Here is a 17543-nt window from a genome sequence, read left to right on the forward strand (position 1 = left end):
TCCCTTTCCAGGGTTCATTTTGTGCCCACATGTTTTGACGGAATTGGAATGACGTAGGCTTTCATTCCCAGGCGCTTCACCTCTGAAGGAAGCCGAGTGTCAGGCCGGGGGATGCCTGTGCCCGTTTCAAGAAACTTGTCGGTATCTGGTGGCACGTCACGTGGATTCAAACGAACGTGGGTTCAAACGGAAGCGGACACTCTACCACGAGGCCACAGCTGCGGTAATTGTACGTGCCTAGCACCCTCACAAATGGCGTTTTAGGTGAGTTTACTGCATAGTATAGCTCATTTAATCAGTTACTGGTGGTCAGTAATAGCGAAAGCGCAGACATCACGATAATTTCTCTGAACGTAGAGCTTCAGATCCTACTATGCTTGATAACGCCGATAACATTTCTTGGTGCACGCAATCTGTACATGCGCCGAGCTATCTAACTAGCGTATACTAACACAGTGAACGTAAACTGCACGTACACTTGTAATAAAGAAAAGCTCAAAAAGAGGAGTAACGCGTGGAGCACAGGCAATAAGGAAAGCAGTATTTTTTAACATCCGCAGTGTGTTTACGTATACTGCTTTACTGAAGCCCCGTCTACTTGCCTGCGCGAGTGCGATAACAATGCACATGTGATGTTTGCTAGAATGGCAATCGACTCAATGCAGACAGCCGAACCAGGTGTGGTTTCGTCGAAGAAAGCCATGTATTTTGTTTTGGTTAATGATACGAAGCAAGCCAAAAGTCCAGAAGTAGGGTGTACATCGCTAACGTGTAACTCACATCCAGGAGTGGCAAATCCTTTGCAGGAATTCTGTAATAGAGTAATATATTCGTTGCCTAAGAAGGGTGCTTTGACGTGACCATACATGCTCGCGACTCACGAGCGTGGTAAGTGATGTTGAATCCCCGGTGCCTCCGCGTCCTTTGTGGCTGGGCCTCTAGAGTCAGCTTGAGCGTGTCGCCATACGAGAGCAGCTGGAAGCCACGCTGCACGCTCTGGTCACCGCCGCACAGGCTGATGGTGGCTGGGCTCCCCACGGCAGTGGTGGCACTGAGTCTCACGCTCACCCGGTCGCCAAGGCAGAGACCCGACGCGTCACGGACGCCCACGTCCAAGTCCTCCACGGTCACCAACACCGGTAGGCTGGGTGTCTCGGACTTTATCACGTACCTGAAAGAGAGAAGTCAATACTTGAGCTGCGAGATAGTGTCAGGGCCAACCAGACCAACGCCTCTTTTATTTCTTTCAACCCCGGTGCGAACGCGCGCTTCTAAGCGAGAGCCGTCAATCCGCCTTAGTTCAGGCAGTGGTCGTGATGCGACGCCACATGATGGGTAGCGCTGTTGCGTCACTCGTGCTTCCGAGCGATTTCCCCGGAGATGAGATAAACGTGTTTCTTACTCCAGTATGATACGTTTATCACATTTGTTCCTTCGAGCTCCTTTGTTTTTTGTGGCTCGAAGCAACGCCGCCACCCCAACACGGCACAGCGCTTGTAGTAGCGTTGCACTGACGCTTCCCCATTGGTTGCCCGCATAGCGCCACGAACAGTGACGCGCGATTGCAAAACACCGTATCATTTACTCAGCCAGCGTGACAGAAATCATTATGAACACGAGGAATGTAACATACCATCCCACGGATCTGTACGCAACTGAACAAAAAAAATTACTCCACATGATTTCCGTCTTGAGGCACTACTTGATGTGCTCTCTCCCCCTTGACCGCAAATCACACGCGAAGGCTAGGTGATAGGCGAGAGCATGAAGGGTCTAAAGGAGAAGGTGGTGAACTGCTGGATCGGGCGCATCTGGCTGGCATTGATAAAATAGAGGAGGCATTGACCAGACAACCGCGATCAGCAAGGCCGCGTCTTTTGCCTATTAGATGCGAGGTAGTGAAAAGGCATGAAGCTCGAATCTTTGACAAGGCTTGTCTTTACCAGGAACAAAGACAAGGACAAAGGTCACCAGTAGCCGCTTACATCTCGAAAAAAAAAGCGTGGCAAGAAATAACGGAGAGAAGAAAGGTTTCTGCAAGGGCGCCCAAGCCCCTTTAAAATCGTACTCTACAGTGACTAGCTATGAAAATGGCCAATAAAAAATTGACAGAACCCACGTACAGTGTAAATCGATGATATGCGAAGCATGAATGAGGAAGGTTGATATGTCACTTTAAAATCACCACAACCCCTGATCAGACCTCAGTGAGAAGCGCTTCAAAATTGATACAACACGACCTTATAAAACCTCCGTCTGACTAAATATTGATAACAACTTTAGGGTTTCTCGAGCCAAAACGGTATAACTTTAAGGCAGGAAGCAGTTGGGGATCGCAGGTTAATTCTGACTATCTTAGATTCTTCAACGTGCACCTACGTATAATAACACGGGTGTTCTTCCATTTCATTTCCATTGAAACTCGTTCGCCCTGGTCTGGACTTGAAGCCACGTCCTGAAGTTTAACAGCGCGACACGTTAGCCTCTAAACTATCACGTCGGGTCACCTCAAGTAAGACATGAAACAGTCATATAAATATGTATTTCTACTCACGTCCCACCTAGACCCAATCCAGAAGTGTCTCCGTTTTCTATTCTACAAAATTTGCTATATACACCTATTAAGCAGCACTACAGCCTCTATACTCTGTTCCAGAAGTTCCGTGCAGCAAAGCCAAGACTACACGACCCTAGAACACAGGTGGTTGCGAAGCGAGATGTGGTGCCCCGTATACGTAGCCCGTTGTTTGTCCTCGTGACTTTTGCAAGTGGTCTCGTCGAAGAATTTTTACTTGAAGGCTTGTCTGCGTGTTGTAGCTGTGATTTGTATGACGATTTTGTCGCATTTCCTACAGAAAAAAAATTTGTGGCTCCATGATAGTGAAGAAAAAGTTATTGCTTGTACGTGTTATAACATGCAAATGACGAAAGAAATAACGCTGTAGTGACTCGTATGTGTTTTGTTTTTACTTAAAGGTACGAAGGAATGGTACCACACTGTCTAAACGTTTATAAGTATTCCGCACAGCCCGAGCGTCCACAGCACGGCGGAGGACCCAGTCTCGTGTTGTGATTATTCCGCGGTGGCAGATTTGGCCACTCCTACTGAAATGGCGGCGCCTGGTTCACCTGTGTGAGCTTTTATGACAAGAGAGCCAAGCAGTTGGCTCTAAATGTGTTCGGGACACTGAGTAAGGAGGGTGGCCGAAATGCAAGCATGAGCTCTCTCATTAAGAGAACGGCTGCGTTCACCAACGTTAGCGAGCGTGCGCTGTACAAGTGGGTAGCGGAGCACGATAAGCACGGTGAAGTGCTTTCACCCAAGACGCCGTCTCACGGTGGCAGGGGCCGTGATAGAGAGCAGCTGCTCGACGACTTCAACTTTGGTGTGTTGCGCAGAGTCATGCACGGTTTCTGTAAATGGCAGGAAATTCCGACGGTGCGCAAGCTCGCCGCATACTTCAAAAAGGATGACTCGCTGCCGTCCGTCTCCGATACAACTATTCATAGGATGCTGCTCAAGGTACGCTTCCGCTATACGAAGCGTTCCCGAAATTCGCTCCTGATCGAGGCCGCTCACATCATCCAGTGGCGACGCAAGTACTTGCGCCAAATTAGGCAGGTTCGACGCCAGAGATGACCCATCTTCTACACTGATGAAACCTGGGTGAACGCAGGGCACACTGTATAAGCCGTGGGTGGGTTGACGAGACCATTAAGTCTGCTGAGCACGCCAACAAAGCCCACCTGACGACAGGCCCGCCTAACCCCAGTGGTAAGGGAGGTCTTCCATTATTACTCACTGTGGTAACGAGGACGGCTTCATCACAGCTGCCGGTGAAGTATTTCAAGCCAGAAAGGGAACACACGACTATCATAATGAAATGGACGGCGCCCACTACGAAAAGTGGTTTAAAACAAAAATACCGCCCAATTTGCCGCCACAAAGTGCCATTGTGCTTGATAATGCACCTAATCATTCTATGAAGCTTGAAAAGGTACCCCGTATAAGCACGTTGGAAAAAGACATTCAGACCTGGCTCTCTCTTAAGGATGTGACCTGGAGCAGTGACATGGTCAAGGCAGAACTGGTAAAGTTTGTTCAAACCGTAAGTACAGAGGAGAATAGGTTTCGCATTGACTGCATTGCTGCTGATGCTGATCCCAGTGTCATACGCTCGTTGCCATACCACTGTGAGCTCAATCCGATTTAGCTCGTGTGGAGTGATGTTAAAGGTTATGTTGCAAAAGCCAATACACACGTCAAAATGGAAGGCCTTGATGTTCTTGTTTGGAAAGGCATAGGGTAAGTCACTGCACAAAAATGGAAAAATTACGTGAGCCACGTAACAGAAGAGAATGATGACATGATGAAGATTTATCACATCAATGATGATGTCATTGATGACAACCAACGAGTCGTAGTGACCTTGGATGCTGATGCGACGAGCAGCGATGAAAATAGCATAAATGAAGATCACGATCCACCTCTCCGTTGACTGGTTCTTGAGGACAGTTCCCCAAATACTGTGATATCGTGGTCACCTGCTTATCAGACATGCCACTTTCAACAGCTTTGCCAACTGTCACCATGGAGCCTTGCCAAAGACCGTCCAAAAGCCGTCACGGTGTTTTACTGCCATGAAATGCCAAAACAGCAATTCTTGAAAACTAACTCGCCGAAGTGTCAGGCAATGTGGTGCACCCAACTTGGAATCCCATTCTTGTCACCGCTGCATTATTCGTGTGTCGAATTGCATTTCAAATACATCACTCAACTGTGCCCATGCCAGTGTTGCCTTGGCGGCAATATTTTGAGGACTTCGTGTGCTCCCAGTCACGACTGCTGTGCCCTTCACCAGCTACAGCTCCCAGTGCTGTGTGTTTTAATGCCATCGATGCGGACATGACAACTTAAAAGCTGAAGGGTCAAAATGCCGACAGTGTTGTGTTATTTACCTTAAAGCCATCTCGTGCCACCCCTGTGTTCTTCGGGTGTTATACAGTTGCTGTGCCCCATGGCGGCTACAGCTACAGCACCCAGTGCTGTGCGTTTTACTGTCATCAACGCCGTAGTGGGAACTTTAAAGCTGAAGCATAAAAGGTCAGACAGTGTTGTCATATTTACTTGAAAGTCATCTCTTGTCGCCCCTGTTTTTCGAGTGTCATAAGGTTGCTTAGCCTCGTGGCAGCTACAGGTACAGCTCCCCGTGCTATGTGTTTTAATACCATCGATGCCGAAACGGCAACTTTAAAGGGGAAGCGTCGAAGTGCAGACAGTGTTTTGCTGTTAACTTGAAAGCCATCTCTTGTCACCCCTGTGTTTTTCATGTGCCATATGGTTGCTGTTCAGTTCGTGTATTATACGTCAGAAGAAGTTTATCATCGGGTTGCAGTTTCTTCTTCCGTTTAAGGGACACATCCGCAGATCATGCTTCCTCGAGTGCTGTCTTTATGTGTGTAACACATGCATCCTCCAGTGTTGAAAAGCAAGAGCACAGATAATGAAAATCACAAGCAATATGATTTAGCCTGCTTATCATTAAAACTACGAGATGACTGGTTTGAAGCAAGCTCATCGCTGCTGTTTTGCTTGCTGTTGTCTTTACAATCACTCTTCTCAGGACTTTCCAGTTCGACTGAATGGAGCTTGCTTAGGCTGTCAGGTGACAAAAAATGAGCAGCGATGTCCTTATTAGCAATGCTCTCGACATATGAGATCTAATTATGATGGTAGTGAACTGCAACATGCCGAGGTAGTTCCTTAACAATAATGTCGCAGTGCTTGGATGAGAAGGTGACCTTTTCACAACAAGTAACTCCAGGTTTTACGTGTGGAGGAGTGCATTGCCACAGGGTTGTAATAGAGCTCTTGCATCATCTGGTCAATGAATAGAAATGGGTTTTGAAAGTATTCATGCTGCTGGCATGTCTTACCCCCAAAGAATTTCTGCAGCACGTCTATCTACAAACAATAGCGCTTATCACAATATAACTTTCGTATGTTAAGATGGGTCACATGTACTACTGAGCACCAATCCAATGTCATGAACTTTTACTTGTCCTATTTTTCCACCCAAGAAAACTGCATAACTAGTATAGCAGAGCCCTTCTTGACTGCATGCAGCTTCAAGTTTCCTTCCATCACGTGACTCATGATTCAACGATAATTAGTTGACAGTTCATCTGTCCATTCTCTCGTTGCATCTTGCATATTGTGCTTCGTAATTGCTCAGTGCACTGGGCACTGTGCTTGGACTGTACTGTCGACTGCTGCAAAGGTCAGTCCTCGACCACCCTCTTGTTTGTATTTTTTGATTGGTGACCTTCCATCATGGGTGTGGTCATCCATGCAACATTTTTCCAATGGCTGCACGTTTGCTAAGCACCATTAGCAGAATGAACAAGCTGTGCCTTTATATGGAGGGTGCTTTTTGTGCACAACCTACAAGAAAACAAGATAGCAGCTTCATTACTTGTATTTTTACCATACTTATAAAACAACCTTACTGTACAAGTGTGCAAGCTCAATCGAGTTGCTTTTGGCTCATGACTGCGTATCTACATCATTTTTCAACCAAGGCAAAATTTCAGTGTATTTTAGTCTGTTTTTAGTGATCCATACCTTCCTTTGGATTGTGTGCATTGCTTGTTTCTACATGTCTTGTCAATGTTAATGTTGTCGTGTTCTACCATGTGTATACCTCTAAATGTTATTGCTTTTACTTAATTTAGTCTGAACTTCATTTCTTGTGATTTGGGCCACCTTCATGCATTATTGTAGCAGGGGCCTTAAAGGATGCAAAACTAATGGTGATAACAAGTTATAATCACATCGATCCATATTGAAGTCTCCACATGCTAATGCTAAGTTACCCAAGTTGATAGCGGAGGTCATATAAAAAGATATAAAAGCTCTATAGGGACACCGTATGCTGGCGTGTCTTTCATTCACACTTACGATTGATTGATTGATTGATTTGTGGGGCTTAACGTCCCAAAAGGACCATATGATTATAGGAGACGCCGTAGTGGAGGACTCCGGAAATTTTGACCACCTGGGGTTCTTTAACGTACACTCAAATCTGAGTACACGGGCCTACAACATCTCCGCCTTCATCGGAAATGCAGCCGCCACAGCCGGCATTTGAACCCACGACCTGCGGGTCAGCGGCCGAGTACCTTAGCCACTAGGCCACCGCGGCGGGGCGGCGATGACAGCAATTCAGGTGACAATCATGACTGAATGTGTCCGCCTAGCAGACGAAATGTTTGTGGAGCAGCTGAGCCTGATGTCAGTCTTTTCTGTGGAGAAGTGGTCAGCTGTGCCGTGATCTGGAGGTGACCGCGAGGTAGCACCACTGCTGGTGCTCCCAGCGCGCGCTAAAATGGCGGGATTGAAGGCCGTTTTTGAATAGTGCTGGATCCCAGTAAAATAAATCAATAAACGAGATAGTTATTCATCCCTGAGTTGCGTTTTAGGTCGCGAATCGTCGCTACGGGGCCTATAGCTGCTCGCTGACGCAAAAATCTTGGCATGAGTAAATTTGATGTCAGTGCTCCTTTAACTTTTGCTTACACATAAAGCTGCGTCAAGTGAATGATAAAAACATTAATATATCTTAAAAATTTACATAATTTTTAAATGCATATAATCTCCAAATGAAATAAAGTGGTAAATGTTGTCAAATTTCTAAGGGAGCAACATTTTTGCCAGACTTTCGCGAGAATTATTTGTGTGATTTGGTGGATTTTTATTTACAAATATAAAGCTGTCTAAGATGGCTAATATATTAGCTACAAATATTTCTTAAAAGTTTTGTTAAGTTTGTTTGCATTATTCCCCAATTATAGTATAGTTTCCACTCTGGCAATATTTTAGGTAAACAACAATGTAGCCAGGATTTTGCAAACGACTTCGCACTCGCTCGATTCATGTTTAGAACTATAAAGTAGATTTGAGAGGTGTATAATTATTTACAAACACTTATGGCACATTGGGTGTTACTTGTTTGCATTACTACCTCAATGAAAGTATAGATTTGAATGTTAGCAGACTTTCAATTATGCAACAATGTAGCCAAACTTTTCTTAATTTTTGTCTTTCCAGTGCTGTATTCAAATTGGTTGTTCTGATCACAAAAGTGCATCTTGTAGCCCATAAAACCGTACCAAATACCTATTCATGTCACTGTGAATCTCACTTATACCAGGTTCCGGAAACTGATTGCTAGTTTCGGTTTCGAGAACATGCGCCTTCGTTGTGGTTGCGAGACATCCTGACATCAGATAGTGGTGCGATTTTGTACGCATTTCAAATTTGGACGGAGGTGTTCTGATCGTTACGTCGAAATTTGGACACTCTTCATCGGACGCGAGGACAAAAGGAAGCCAGGAGCAAATGAAGCAAATGGAGGCTTACGTCAAATTTTCTGTTGCTGGCCTCACTTTCCTAAATATCAAGCTGTATTATGTGGCTAATGAAACTGCAACAAACACTTTTCGAAAAATAGTCAGGTAATATTTGTTTGCATAAATTTGCCAATCATATATAAAAATTTGATTGTTGGCAGAAATTTAAGTAGGCAACACACTTGCCAGGCTATCACAAAACTTTTTTTTGCTGCTCGTTTAACCTTTACTGCGCGCACTAGCCCGGCCGTGGATGAGGGAGTGCATTTCTGCACTTCAGCGCCAGTCGGCGCCACGATAAGAACACATACACGTCATCGCTACTAGGGCATCGTCACTTAGGATGATATTTGTGGAATGTATCACACCAAATACGTAGCACTAGTGTCGATGTCGCAGGGCAGTCTAGTTTTCGTTTATTCTCCTTAGCTTTTCTACGCTGTTTGACATCGAATAAAAATAACTTCCACGCGACGGATGCCGTTTAAATTTGCCCAAGAAGACCTATGCCTACCAAGCGATCGCATGAGGGGCACATCTTGATCTAAAAATTTGATGTCAGTGCTTCCTCAAGCGAGCAGCAATAAATTCTTTGTGAAAGCCTGGCAAGGGTGTTGTCTTCTTAAATTTCTATCAACAATCGAATTTATATATATATAATCGGGAATTTATGCAAGCAAATATTACCTAACTCTTTTTCAAATGGTGCTCATTGCAGTTTTATTAGCCAGATAATACCGCTTGATAATTAGGAAAGTCAAGCGAGCAACAGAAAATTGTGACGTAAGCCTCCATTTCCTCCATTTGCCACGACTGATGAAGACTGTCCAAATTTCGACGAAACGATCAGAATACCTCCCTCCGAATTCGAAATACGTACAAGATCGCACCACTGTCTTAGATCACGATGTGTGGCAACCACAACGAAGGCACATGTTCTTGAAACCGAAACTAGCAATGAGTTTCTGGAACCTGGTATAAGCGAGATTCACAGTGACATGAACAGGTATTTGGTACGATTTTATGGGCTACAAGATGCAGTTTCCTGATCACAAAAGCCAAGTGAGAATACAGCACTGGAAGGATAAAAACTTGTAAAAGTTGGGCAACATGGTTGTGTACATAAAAGTCTTTTAACATTCAAATCTATACTTATCAGAGTACTAATGCAAACAAATAACACCTAATTCACCATAATTGTTTGTTTATAAATATACACCTCTTAAATCTACTTCATAGTTCTAAATATACATCAAGCGAGTGCAAAGTCTTTGGCGAAATCCTGGCGACATTGTTGTTTACTTAAAATATTGCCGGAATTGAAACTATTTTCTAATTAGAGAATAATGCAAATAAACTTCACCTAAATTTTAAAGAAATAATTGTACCTAATATATTAGCCAATTTAAGCAGCCTTATGTCTGTAACTATAAGGCAAGTGGGTCACACAAAAACTTTCCGTGAAAGCCTGGCAACGATGTTGCTCACTAAAATCTGACAGCATATACAACTTTATTAGGGGAATACATGCATTCACAATTTATTTAGATTTTGAAGATACCATAGTGTTTTTGTCAATGACTTGGTGCAACTTAGTATGTGTAGGTAAAGGAAATCCTGGCAAGGGTATTTCTGCCAACAATCATATATATATATATATATATATATATATATATATATATATATATATATATATATATATATATATATATATATATATATATATATATATATATATATATATATATATATATATATATATATATATATTGTAGTGGAGCATACGCACCAACGCGTATGCGCCTTCGGAAGACAACGAAAAGCCCGTGCTCTGATTGCGCGAGAACCTGTGCCGCCTTTGCCAGACTTGCTGTTCGCCCATTTTCCGTCGCGACCTCGTTGCGACTCCTCTGTTCTAATAAACATCATCGCATTTGGTGGAGGTGCTGAGATCCCTAAGCAGACCTGGAGCTCCGCTCTCGCAAGTTGGCCGAAAGACTACCATACAACATGACTGACGCAGTCGCCAACCAGCCCATCCCAGCACAGCCAGCACCATCGGCTGCCCCGTCGACCTGCCCCGGTACTACCCGTCAGCGGGACCCACCAATCTTCAGCGGCAGTGGTGAGCAAGACATCGAAGACTGGCTCTCCTTGTACGAACGCGTGAGTGCCAGCAACAAATGGGACAACGACTCTAAGCTTGCCTATGTCATCTTTTACTTGGCTGACGTCGCCAAGCTATGGTTCACCAACCGCGAAACCGCCATCGCCAGCTGGTCCACCTTCAAGACCCTCGTGACCGAAGCGTTCGGCCGACCAGAGGTCCGCAAGCTCCGCGCTGACCAGCGTCTGCGCCACCGAGCCCAGCAACCTGGTGAGACCTTTACTAGCTATATTGAGGATGTGCTCGACTTCTGCAGGCGTGTTAACTCATCCATGCCTGAAGAAGAGAAAATTCGACATATTCTCAAAGGCATCGAGGATGGCGCATTCCAGATGTTGCTGGCGAAGAGCCCGACCACGGTGGCAGTCCTCGTAAGCCTGTGCCAGAGCTTCGATGAATTGCGTCGTCAGCGTTCCATCGCCCGACAGAGTGTCCAATGACCAGATTCGATTTCGGCCGTCGCACTCGCCAATGGCAACGTTCACCAAGGAACTCTGTCGAACCAGATTAAAGACTTCATCAGGGAGGAAGTCGCCCGACAGCTTTCCCTGCTGCCGCATAGTGACGCGCCCACGACAAGCCTCCTTCGAATATGCAGCAGGCCATACGCACTGAAATTTGCAATGCACTCCCTACAGTTCCGGCCTTTTACCCATGCACTTCGGTGCCATCTGATCTCTCAACTGCTGGCTACGCACCAACTGCGCCACCTTCACCTCTCAGCTACGCAGCTGTGGTCGCGCGGCCCCCACCGCATCCAGTCGCCTTATCGGCTCCACCTCCTCCGGCCTCGCCTCCAGTCTACAGGCCCCCACCTCGCTTTTTCCGTCCATCTAATGAGTGGCGCACCCGAGACAATCGTCCCATCTGCTTCGCGTGTGGCATCGCTGGCCACATTGCACGCTTCTGCCACCGCCGTTCCACACCTGCGCACGCATACTTCGGAGCTCCTACCTACGCACCGCAGCAGACCACCACGTCTGCATATGAACAGAGGCACTCCGACTCGGATCGCCACCCCTCGACTGCTCGTTTCCCATCACCTCGTCGCCTATCACCATCGCCTATGCGTCGTCGACCACCTTTTGAGGAGGGAAACTAATCAGTGCAGTTCCGGAGGCAAGAACTGCAACTTGTGCGCAATTCCCAAGGCCTCCATTTTCGCCGCAAAATGTTGTTGATGTCGATGTTGAGGGAGTCGCCACATTAGCGTTAATTGATACCGGGGCTGCCGTTTCTGTGATGAACGCAAACTTTTGTAGGAAACTGAAGAAAGTGACCACATCTCTCAGTGGCTTGGTGCTGTCCACGGCTAGCGCGCAATGCATTCATCCCTCGGCTGTGTGTACGGCGCGCGTCGTCATCCGAGACGTTTTGTACGTCGTACAGTTTTTTGTTCTACCATCTTGCTCTTATGACCTTATCCTGGGTTGGGATTTCTTATCACGTCATGAAGCTATCATCGATTGTTCCCGTGCTGAAGTGTCCCTTGTGCCAACATGTGAATTTCCACCACCCGACCGCTCTCCTCTGCTCTGCAAAGTCATCGCTGATGACGACATCACCTTGCCTCCTGAAGCTTCGGTCCCTATTAGCCTTTCATGTCTGGCGCAACCTGACGGCACGGTGGTGTTTACGCCATCTCCGGTTTTTACTGAACGCAAGGGCATCGTTCTCCCATTTGCTGTTCTTACAATTGCGTCTGGTTTAACCGTAATGCTGGTCACCAACCACTGCAACTACCCCATTGGCTTACTTCGTGGTGAAACGTTAGGATATGTGCAACCTGTCGACCATATCGATGATATTATTCTTCCCGACGAAACGCCATGTCACATTGCTGCAACCACTCATGCGTCTGAGCCATCAAGTTCGTCAGTCTTCGACAATGCTATTGACGCAGACCTTCCCCTCTCGCATCGCCGCCAACTTGTTGCTCTCCTTAACAAGTTTCGTTCTTTTTTCGACTTTCAAGAACCTGCTTTGGGCCGCACCACGACTGTCACTCATACTATTGACACCGGCTCACATTCGCCTCTGCGACAGCGTCCTTACCGCGGTTCCGCCGAAGAGCGCCGCGTCATTACGGAGCAAGTAGATGACATGCTTAAACGTGGAGTCATACAGCCTTCTCAAAGCCCTTCGTCATCACCTGTGGTTCTGGTCAAGAAAAAAGATGGCACCGTACGATTTTGCGTGGACTATCGCCGCTTAAACAATATTACGAAAAAAGATGTCTACCCGCTACCACGAATAGACGATGCTCTTGACTGTTTACAAGGCGCCGAGTACTTTACATCTTTGGATCTGCGTTGTGGGTATTGGCAGGTGCCAATGGCTGAATGTGATCGCCCTAAAACAGCCTTTGTAACGCCGGATGGCCTATATGAGTTCAAAGTCATGCCATTTGGGCTCTGCAACGCGCCTGCCACATTTGAGCGCATGATCGACACCATCTTGCGTGCCCACAAGTGGAAAACCTGCTTATGTTACCTGAACGACATCGTAGTCTTTTCATCTGATTTCCCGACACATCTTGCTCGCCTCCACGAGATTCTGACGTGTCTAACTTCTGCAGGCCTACAACTTAACTCCAAGAAGTGCCACTTCGCAGCACGAAAACTAACCATCTTGGGACATGTCATCACCAGAGATGGTGTTCTTCCGGATCCCGATAAGCTTCGAGCTGTCGCTGACTTTCCGTTGCCCACATCACTGAAAGCCCTAAGAAGTTTCGTCGGTCTCTGCTCCTACTTTCGTCGCTTCGTGCGCAACTTCGCGTCCATCATCGCACCTCTCACGAGTCTGCTTTCCAACAGCAAAAGCATATCTGCATGGTCACCTGCATGTGACGACGCATTTCGCCAGCTGCGCCACCTGCTGACCTCACCACCTATTCTTCGTCACTTCGACCCTGCTGCGGCCACAGAAATTCACACCGATGCAAGTGGCATCGGTCTTGGTGCAGTTTTGGCACAACGGAAAAGCACCCAAGCTGAATACGTAGTCGCCTATGCAAGTCGCGCTCTCAAGAAGGCTGAATTGAATTACTCCGTGACAGAGAAGGAGTGTTTGGCCATAATCTGGGCGTTGACGAAGTTTCGCCCGTACCTTTACGGCCGTCCTTTCGACGTGGTCACAGACCACCACGCTCTATGTTGGCTGTCCACCTTGAAAGACCCGTCCGGACGCCTGGGGCGTTGGGCACTTCGATTGCAAGAATACGACATCCGTGTCATATATCGTTCCGGTCGCAAGCATGCGGATGCCGATGCACTTTCGTGATCACCATTAACACCAGATGTTGCTTCTCTGTCTCCCCCTTTTACCACCTTGTCACCACTCGACACGACTGACATGCTTTCGGAGCAGCGTAAAGACCCACACCTTGCCTTGTTAGTCGACTACCTTACCGATCCATCTGCTGTCCCTTCCACGAGAGCGCTGCGCCGGCAAGCAGCCCACTTTTCCTTACGAGACAACATTCTGTACCGCCGTAACTACATGCCTGGTGGTCGGAAGTGGCTCCTTGCTGTCCCAACTCATATGCGCTCTGACATCTGCATGAATTTCCATGCAGATCCCCAAAGTGCTCACGCAGGTGTCCTGAAAACCTACGAAAGGCTGCGCCAACGCTATTACTGGCGAGGAATGTATCGCTTTGTGCAGAAATACATTCAGTCTTGCACCACTTGCCAACAGAACAAGACACCTCCGCGGCACCTTACTGGCATGTTACAGCCGCTCCCGTGCCCGGCTCGCCCATTCGACCGCGTGGGTATAGACCTCTATGGCCCCCTCCCATATAGTATCTCTGGAAACCGGTGGATTATTGTCGGAGTCGATCATCTGACACGCTACGCTGAGACTGCAGCTCTACCGGCAGCGACCGCCCACGAAGTTGCACTCTTCATTCTCCGCAGCTTCATTCTACGCCATGGTGCTCCGCGGGAATTACTCAGTGATAGGGGTCAAGTGTTCCTGTCGGAGGTCATCCAAGCTATCCTCGCTGAATGCAACATTATCCACCGGAAATCTACCGCATACCATCCACAGACAAATGGTCTCACTGAGCGGTTTAACCGCACACTTGGCGACATGCTGAGGATGTACACCTCCTCCGACCACACTAACTGGGACGCTGTATTGCCCTTTGTTACCTTCGCTTATAACACCGCGACGCAAGCGACTACCGGTTTTTCCCCGTTCTTTCTATTGTACGGCCGCGAACCTTCCCACCCACTCGACACTATACTACCGTATCGCCCTGATGCATCTGAGAGCTCCCCGCTTTCGGAAGTCGCCAGATACGCTGAAGACTGCCGTCAGTTGGCTCGGTCTCTGACAAGTGAGGCTCAAGGCCTACAAAAGACTCGACACGACGACGCTCACCGCATAGCTCCTACATTTCGGGCTGGCTCCCTTGTGTGGCTTTGGGTGCCCCCGCACGTTCCTGGCCTGTCTTCTAAACTTCTGGCCCGGTACCATGGTCCCTACCGTGTCATTGACGCCGCGACCTCCCCGGTGAATTACGTCATCGAGCCATTAACACAATCACTAGATTTGCGCCGTCGAGGACGCGAGACCGTACACGTCGACCGTCTCAAGCCCTACTACGACCCCCTCATTGTGCCTACTCCCAGAGTCGCCAGGATGGCTACCCTTCACCCCGGGGGTATTGTAGTGGAGCATACGCACCAACGCGTATGCGCCTTCGGAAGACAACGAAAAGCCCGTGCTCTGATTGCGCGAGAACCTGTGCCGCCTTTGCCACACTTGCTGTTCGCCCATTTTCCGTCGCGACCTCGTTGCGACTCCTCTGTTCTAATAAACATCATCGTAATATATATATATATAATTGGGAAATTTATGCAAGCAAATATTACCTAACTCTATTTCAAAAAGTGTTCCTTGAAGTTTTATTAGCCACATAATACCACTTGATATTTAGGAAAGTCAAGCGAGCAACAAAAAATTGTGACGTAATCCTCCATTTGCTTATTTGCTGTCGGCTTACCTTTGTACTCGCGACCGATGAAGACTGCCCAAATTTTGACGTAACAATCAGAATGCCTCGGTCCGAATTCGAAATGCGTTTAAGATCGCACCACTGTCTGATGTCAGGATGTCTGGCAACTACAACGAAGGCGCATGTTCTTGAAACTGAAACTAACAACAAGTTTCTAGGGCTTGGTATATGTGAGATTCACAGTGACATGATTAGGTATTCTGTATGATTTAGTGGGCTACAAAATGCAGTTTTCTTATCATAAAAGCTAAATTAGAATACAGCACTGGAAGGATAAAAACTTGCAAAAGTTGGGTAACATTGTTGTGTACTTGAAAGTCTGCTAACGTTCAAATCCATACTTTAATTGGGGTAGTAATGCAAGAAATAACACCTAATGCGCCATAAGTGTTTGTAACTAGTTATACACCTCTCAAATCAACTTTATAGTTCTAAATATACATCGAACGAGTGCAAAGTCTTGTGAAAATTCTGGTGACATTGTTGTTTCATTAAAAATTGCTAGAATTGAAAGTATTTTTAATTAGGCAAGAATGCAAACAAACATCACCTAAATTTTCCAGAAATGTTTGTAGCTCATTTATTAGCCAACTGTCATGGCTCTGTCTGAGTCGGAGTGAGTCCGAGTGAGTTCATTAGCCTAGAATTCGCGTTTTCGGAGTGTTAAAGCTCTTTAACGCCAATACCTCAGGTAATCGGTACATCATTAGGCACCTTTGATATACTACCTTCAAATGCGAGTTTTGAGGGCTCGCAACCCAGTCCGTTCATTTTTCTGAAAATAGATGGCAACACAAGATTAATTTGTTAATAACATCTTTAGAGGCGTTAGCAGTGTTGGGGGTGGGGGGGGCAAGGTACTCCCCTATGTAATCTATGCATCTGATCAACACATATTGAAATGGTGTATGAACGACACTTCTTTGCATTACGTGTGAGCAGACGTGAAGATAAATGTAAAATAAGGTGAGGCTTGATAGCAATGCTGTAAATAGGTAGATAGGAGAAGCCCCGTCATGCTTCCGCCCATAGTTACACCGCAGATACAACATACGGGCAATTTTTATCTATTATTTTATGACTGCTGGCTTTTCCTTTGTAATTACTACACGCCATTCCACCATGTCCGAGAAAAAAAGTTACCCATAAAGAAACTTGACTTCTTCGAGTTAACTTTCCACGCGGATATCTTCGTGGGTTGCTTTGCGAACTCCTCGCGGACGGTGTACTGTATTTACTCGCGTAATTTGCGCACCCCTTAGAAGATTGCAGCTTCATTACTTGTATTTTTATCATACTTATGAAACGACCTTACTGTACAAGTGTGCAAGCTCAATCGAATTGCTTTTAGATTATGACTGCGTGTTTACATAATTTTTCAACCGAGGCAATATTTTAATGTATTTTGGTCTGTTGTTAGTGATCCATACCTTTCTTTGCATTGTGTTCATTGCTTTTGGCTACATGATGTTGTGTAGGCTCAGTGGCGCAAGGGCCAACTGATGGCCAAAGAGCGCCATTTCAGTAGACAGGAGATGTGAACAATGATATGGTATGTGGCTGTATAGAGGCTCTAATATACCTCGCGCTTACGCGGGTAAAAACATAGAAGTAATAAAAGCATGACAGTGGCATGAAATATGTACAGTGAAACTTAAAACTGCATTCTCGAGACAAAAAAAAAAAACTACGCTGAAGATGTAGCCACTGCAGCCGCGACCTTGGTAGTGAGGTCGTGCTACGGATCGGCTCGGTATACGGGTTGATAGCTATGTTTATCATTTAAAAATGCGAACTGTGATTAGACTTCAAAAGCGGATCCCTACCAATCAGCGTGGCTGAATGTAGCGGCAGCTGCTGTCAGTAGGGAAGCAAAAAGTGCTTGTTTCTCAGGGCATCTAGCTCATTGCACAGCACAAGAATGTGGAGAACCGT

At 46.5% G+C, this 17543-nt stretch overlaps 1 protein-coding gene across 2 annotated transcripts in view; it reads right to left on the reverse strand.

The window, feature by feature from the left end:
- The window catches only part of LOC119176906 (uncharacterized), a 566139-nt gene that overhangs the window by 27693 nt on the left and 520903 nt on the right, over positions 1-17543 (reverse strand). For both annotated transcript variants that reach the window (XM_075878066.1, XM_075878065.1), the window contains one exon: positions 882-1171. In XM_075878066.1, coding sequence (XP_075734181.1) covers positions 882-1171 — 290 coding nt within the window. The remainder of the gene's footprint in view (positions 1-881; positions 1172-17543) is intronic.

Source organism: Rhipicephalus microplus, chromosome X, assembly GCF_043290135.1.
Source record: "Rhipicephalus microplus isolate Deutch F79 chromosome X, USDA_Rmic, whole genome shotgun sequence".
Lineage (NCBI taxonomy): Eukaryota > Metazoa > Arthropoda > Arachnida > Ixodida > Ixodidae > Rhipicephalus > Rhipicephalus microplus.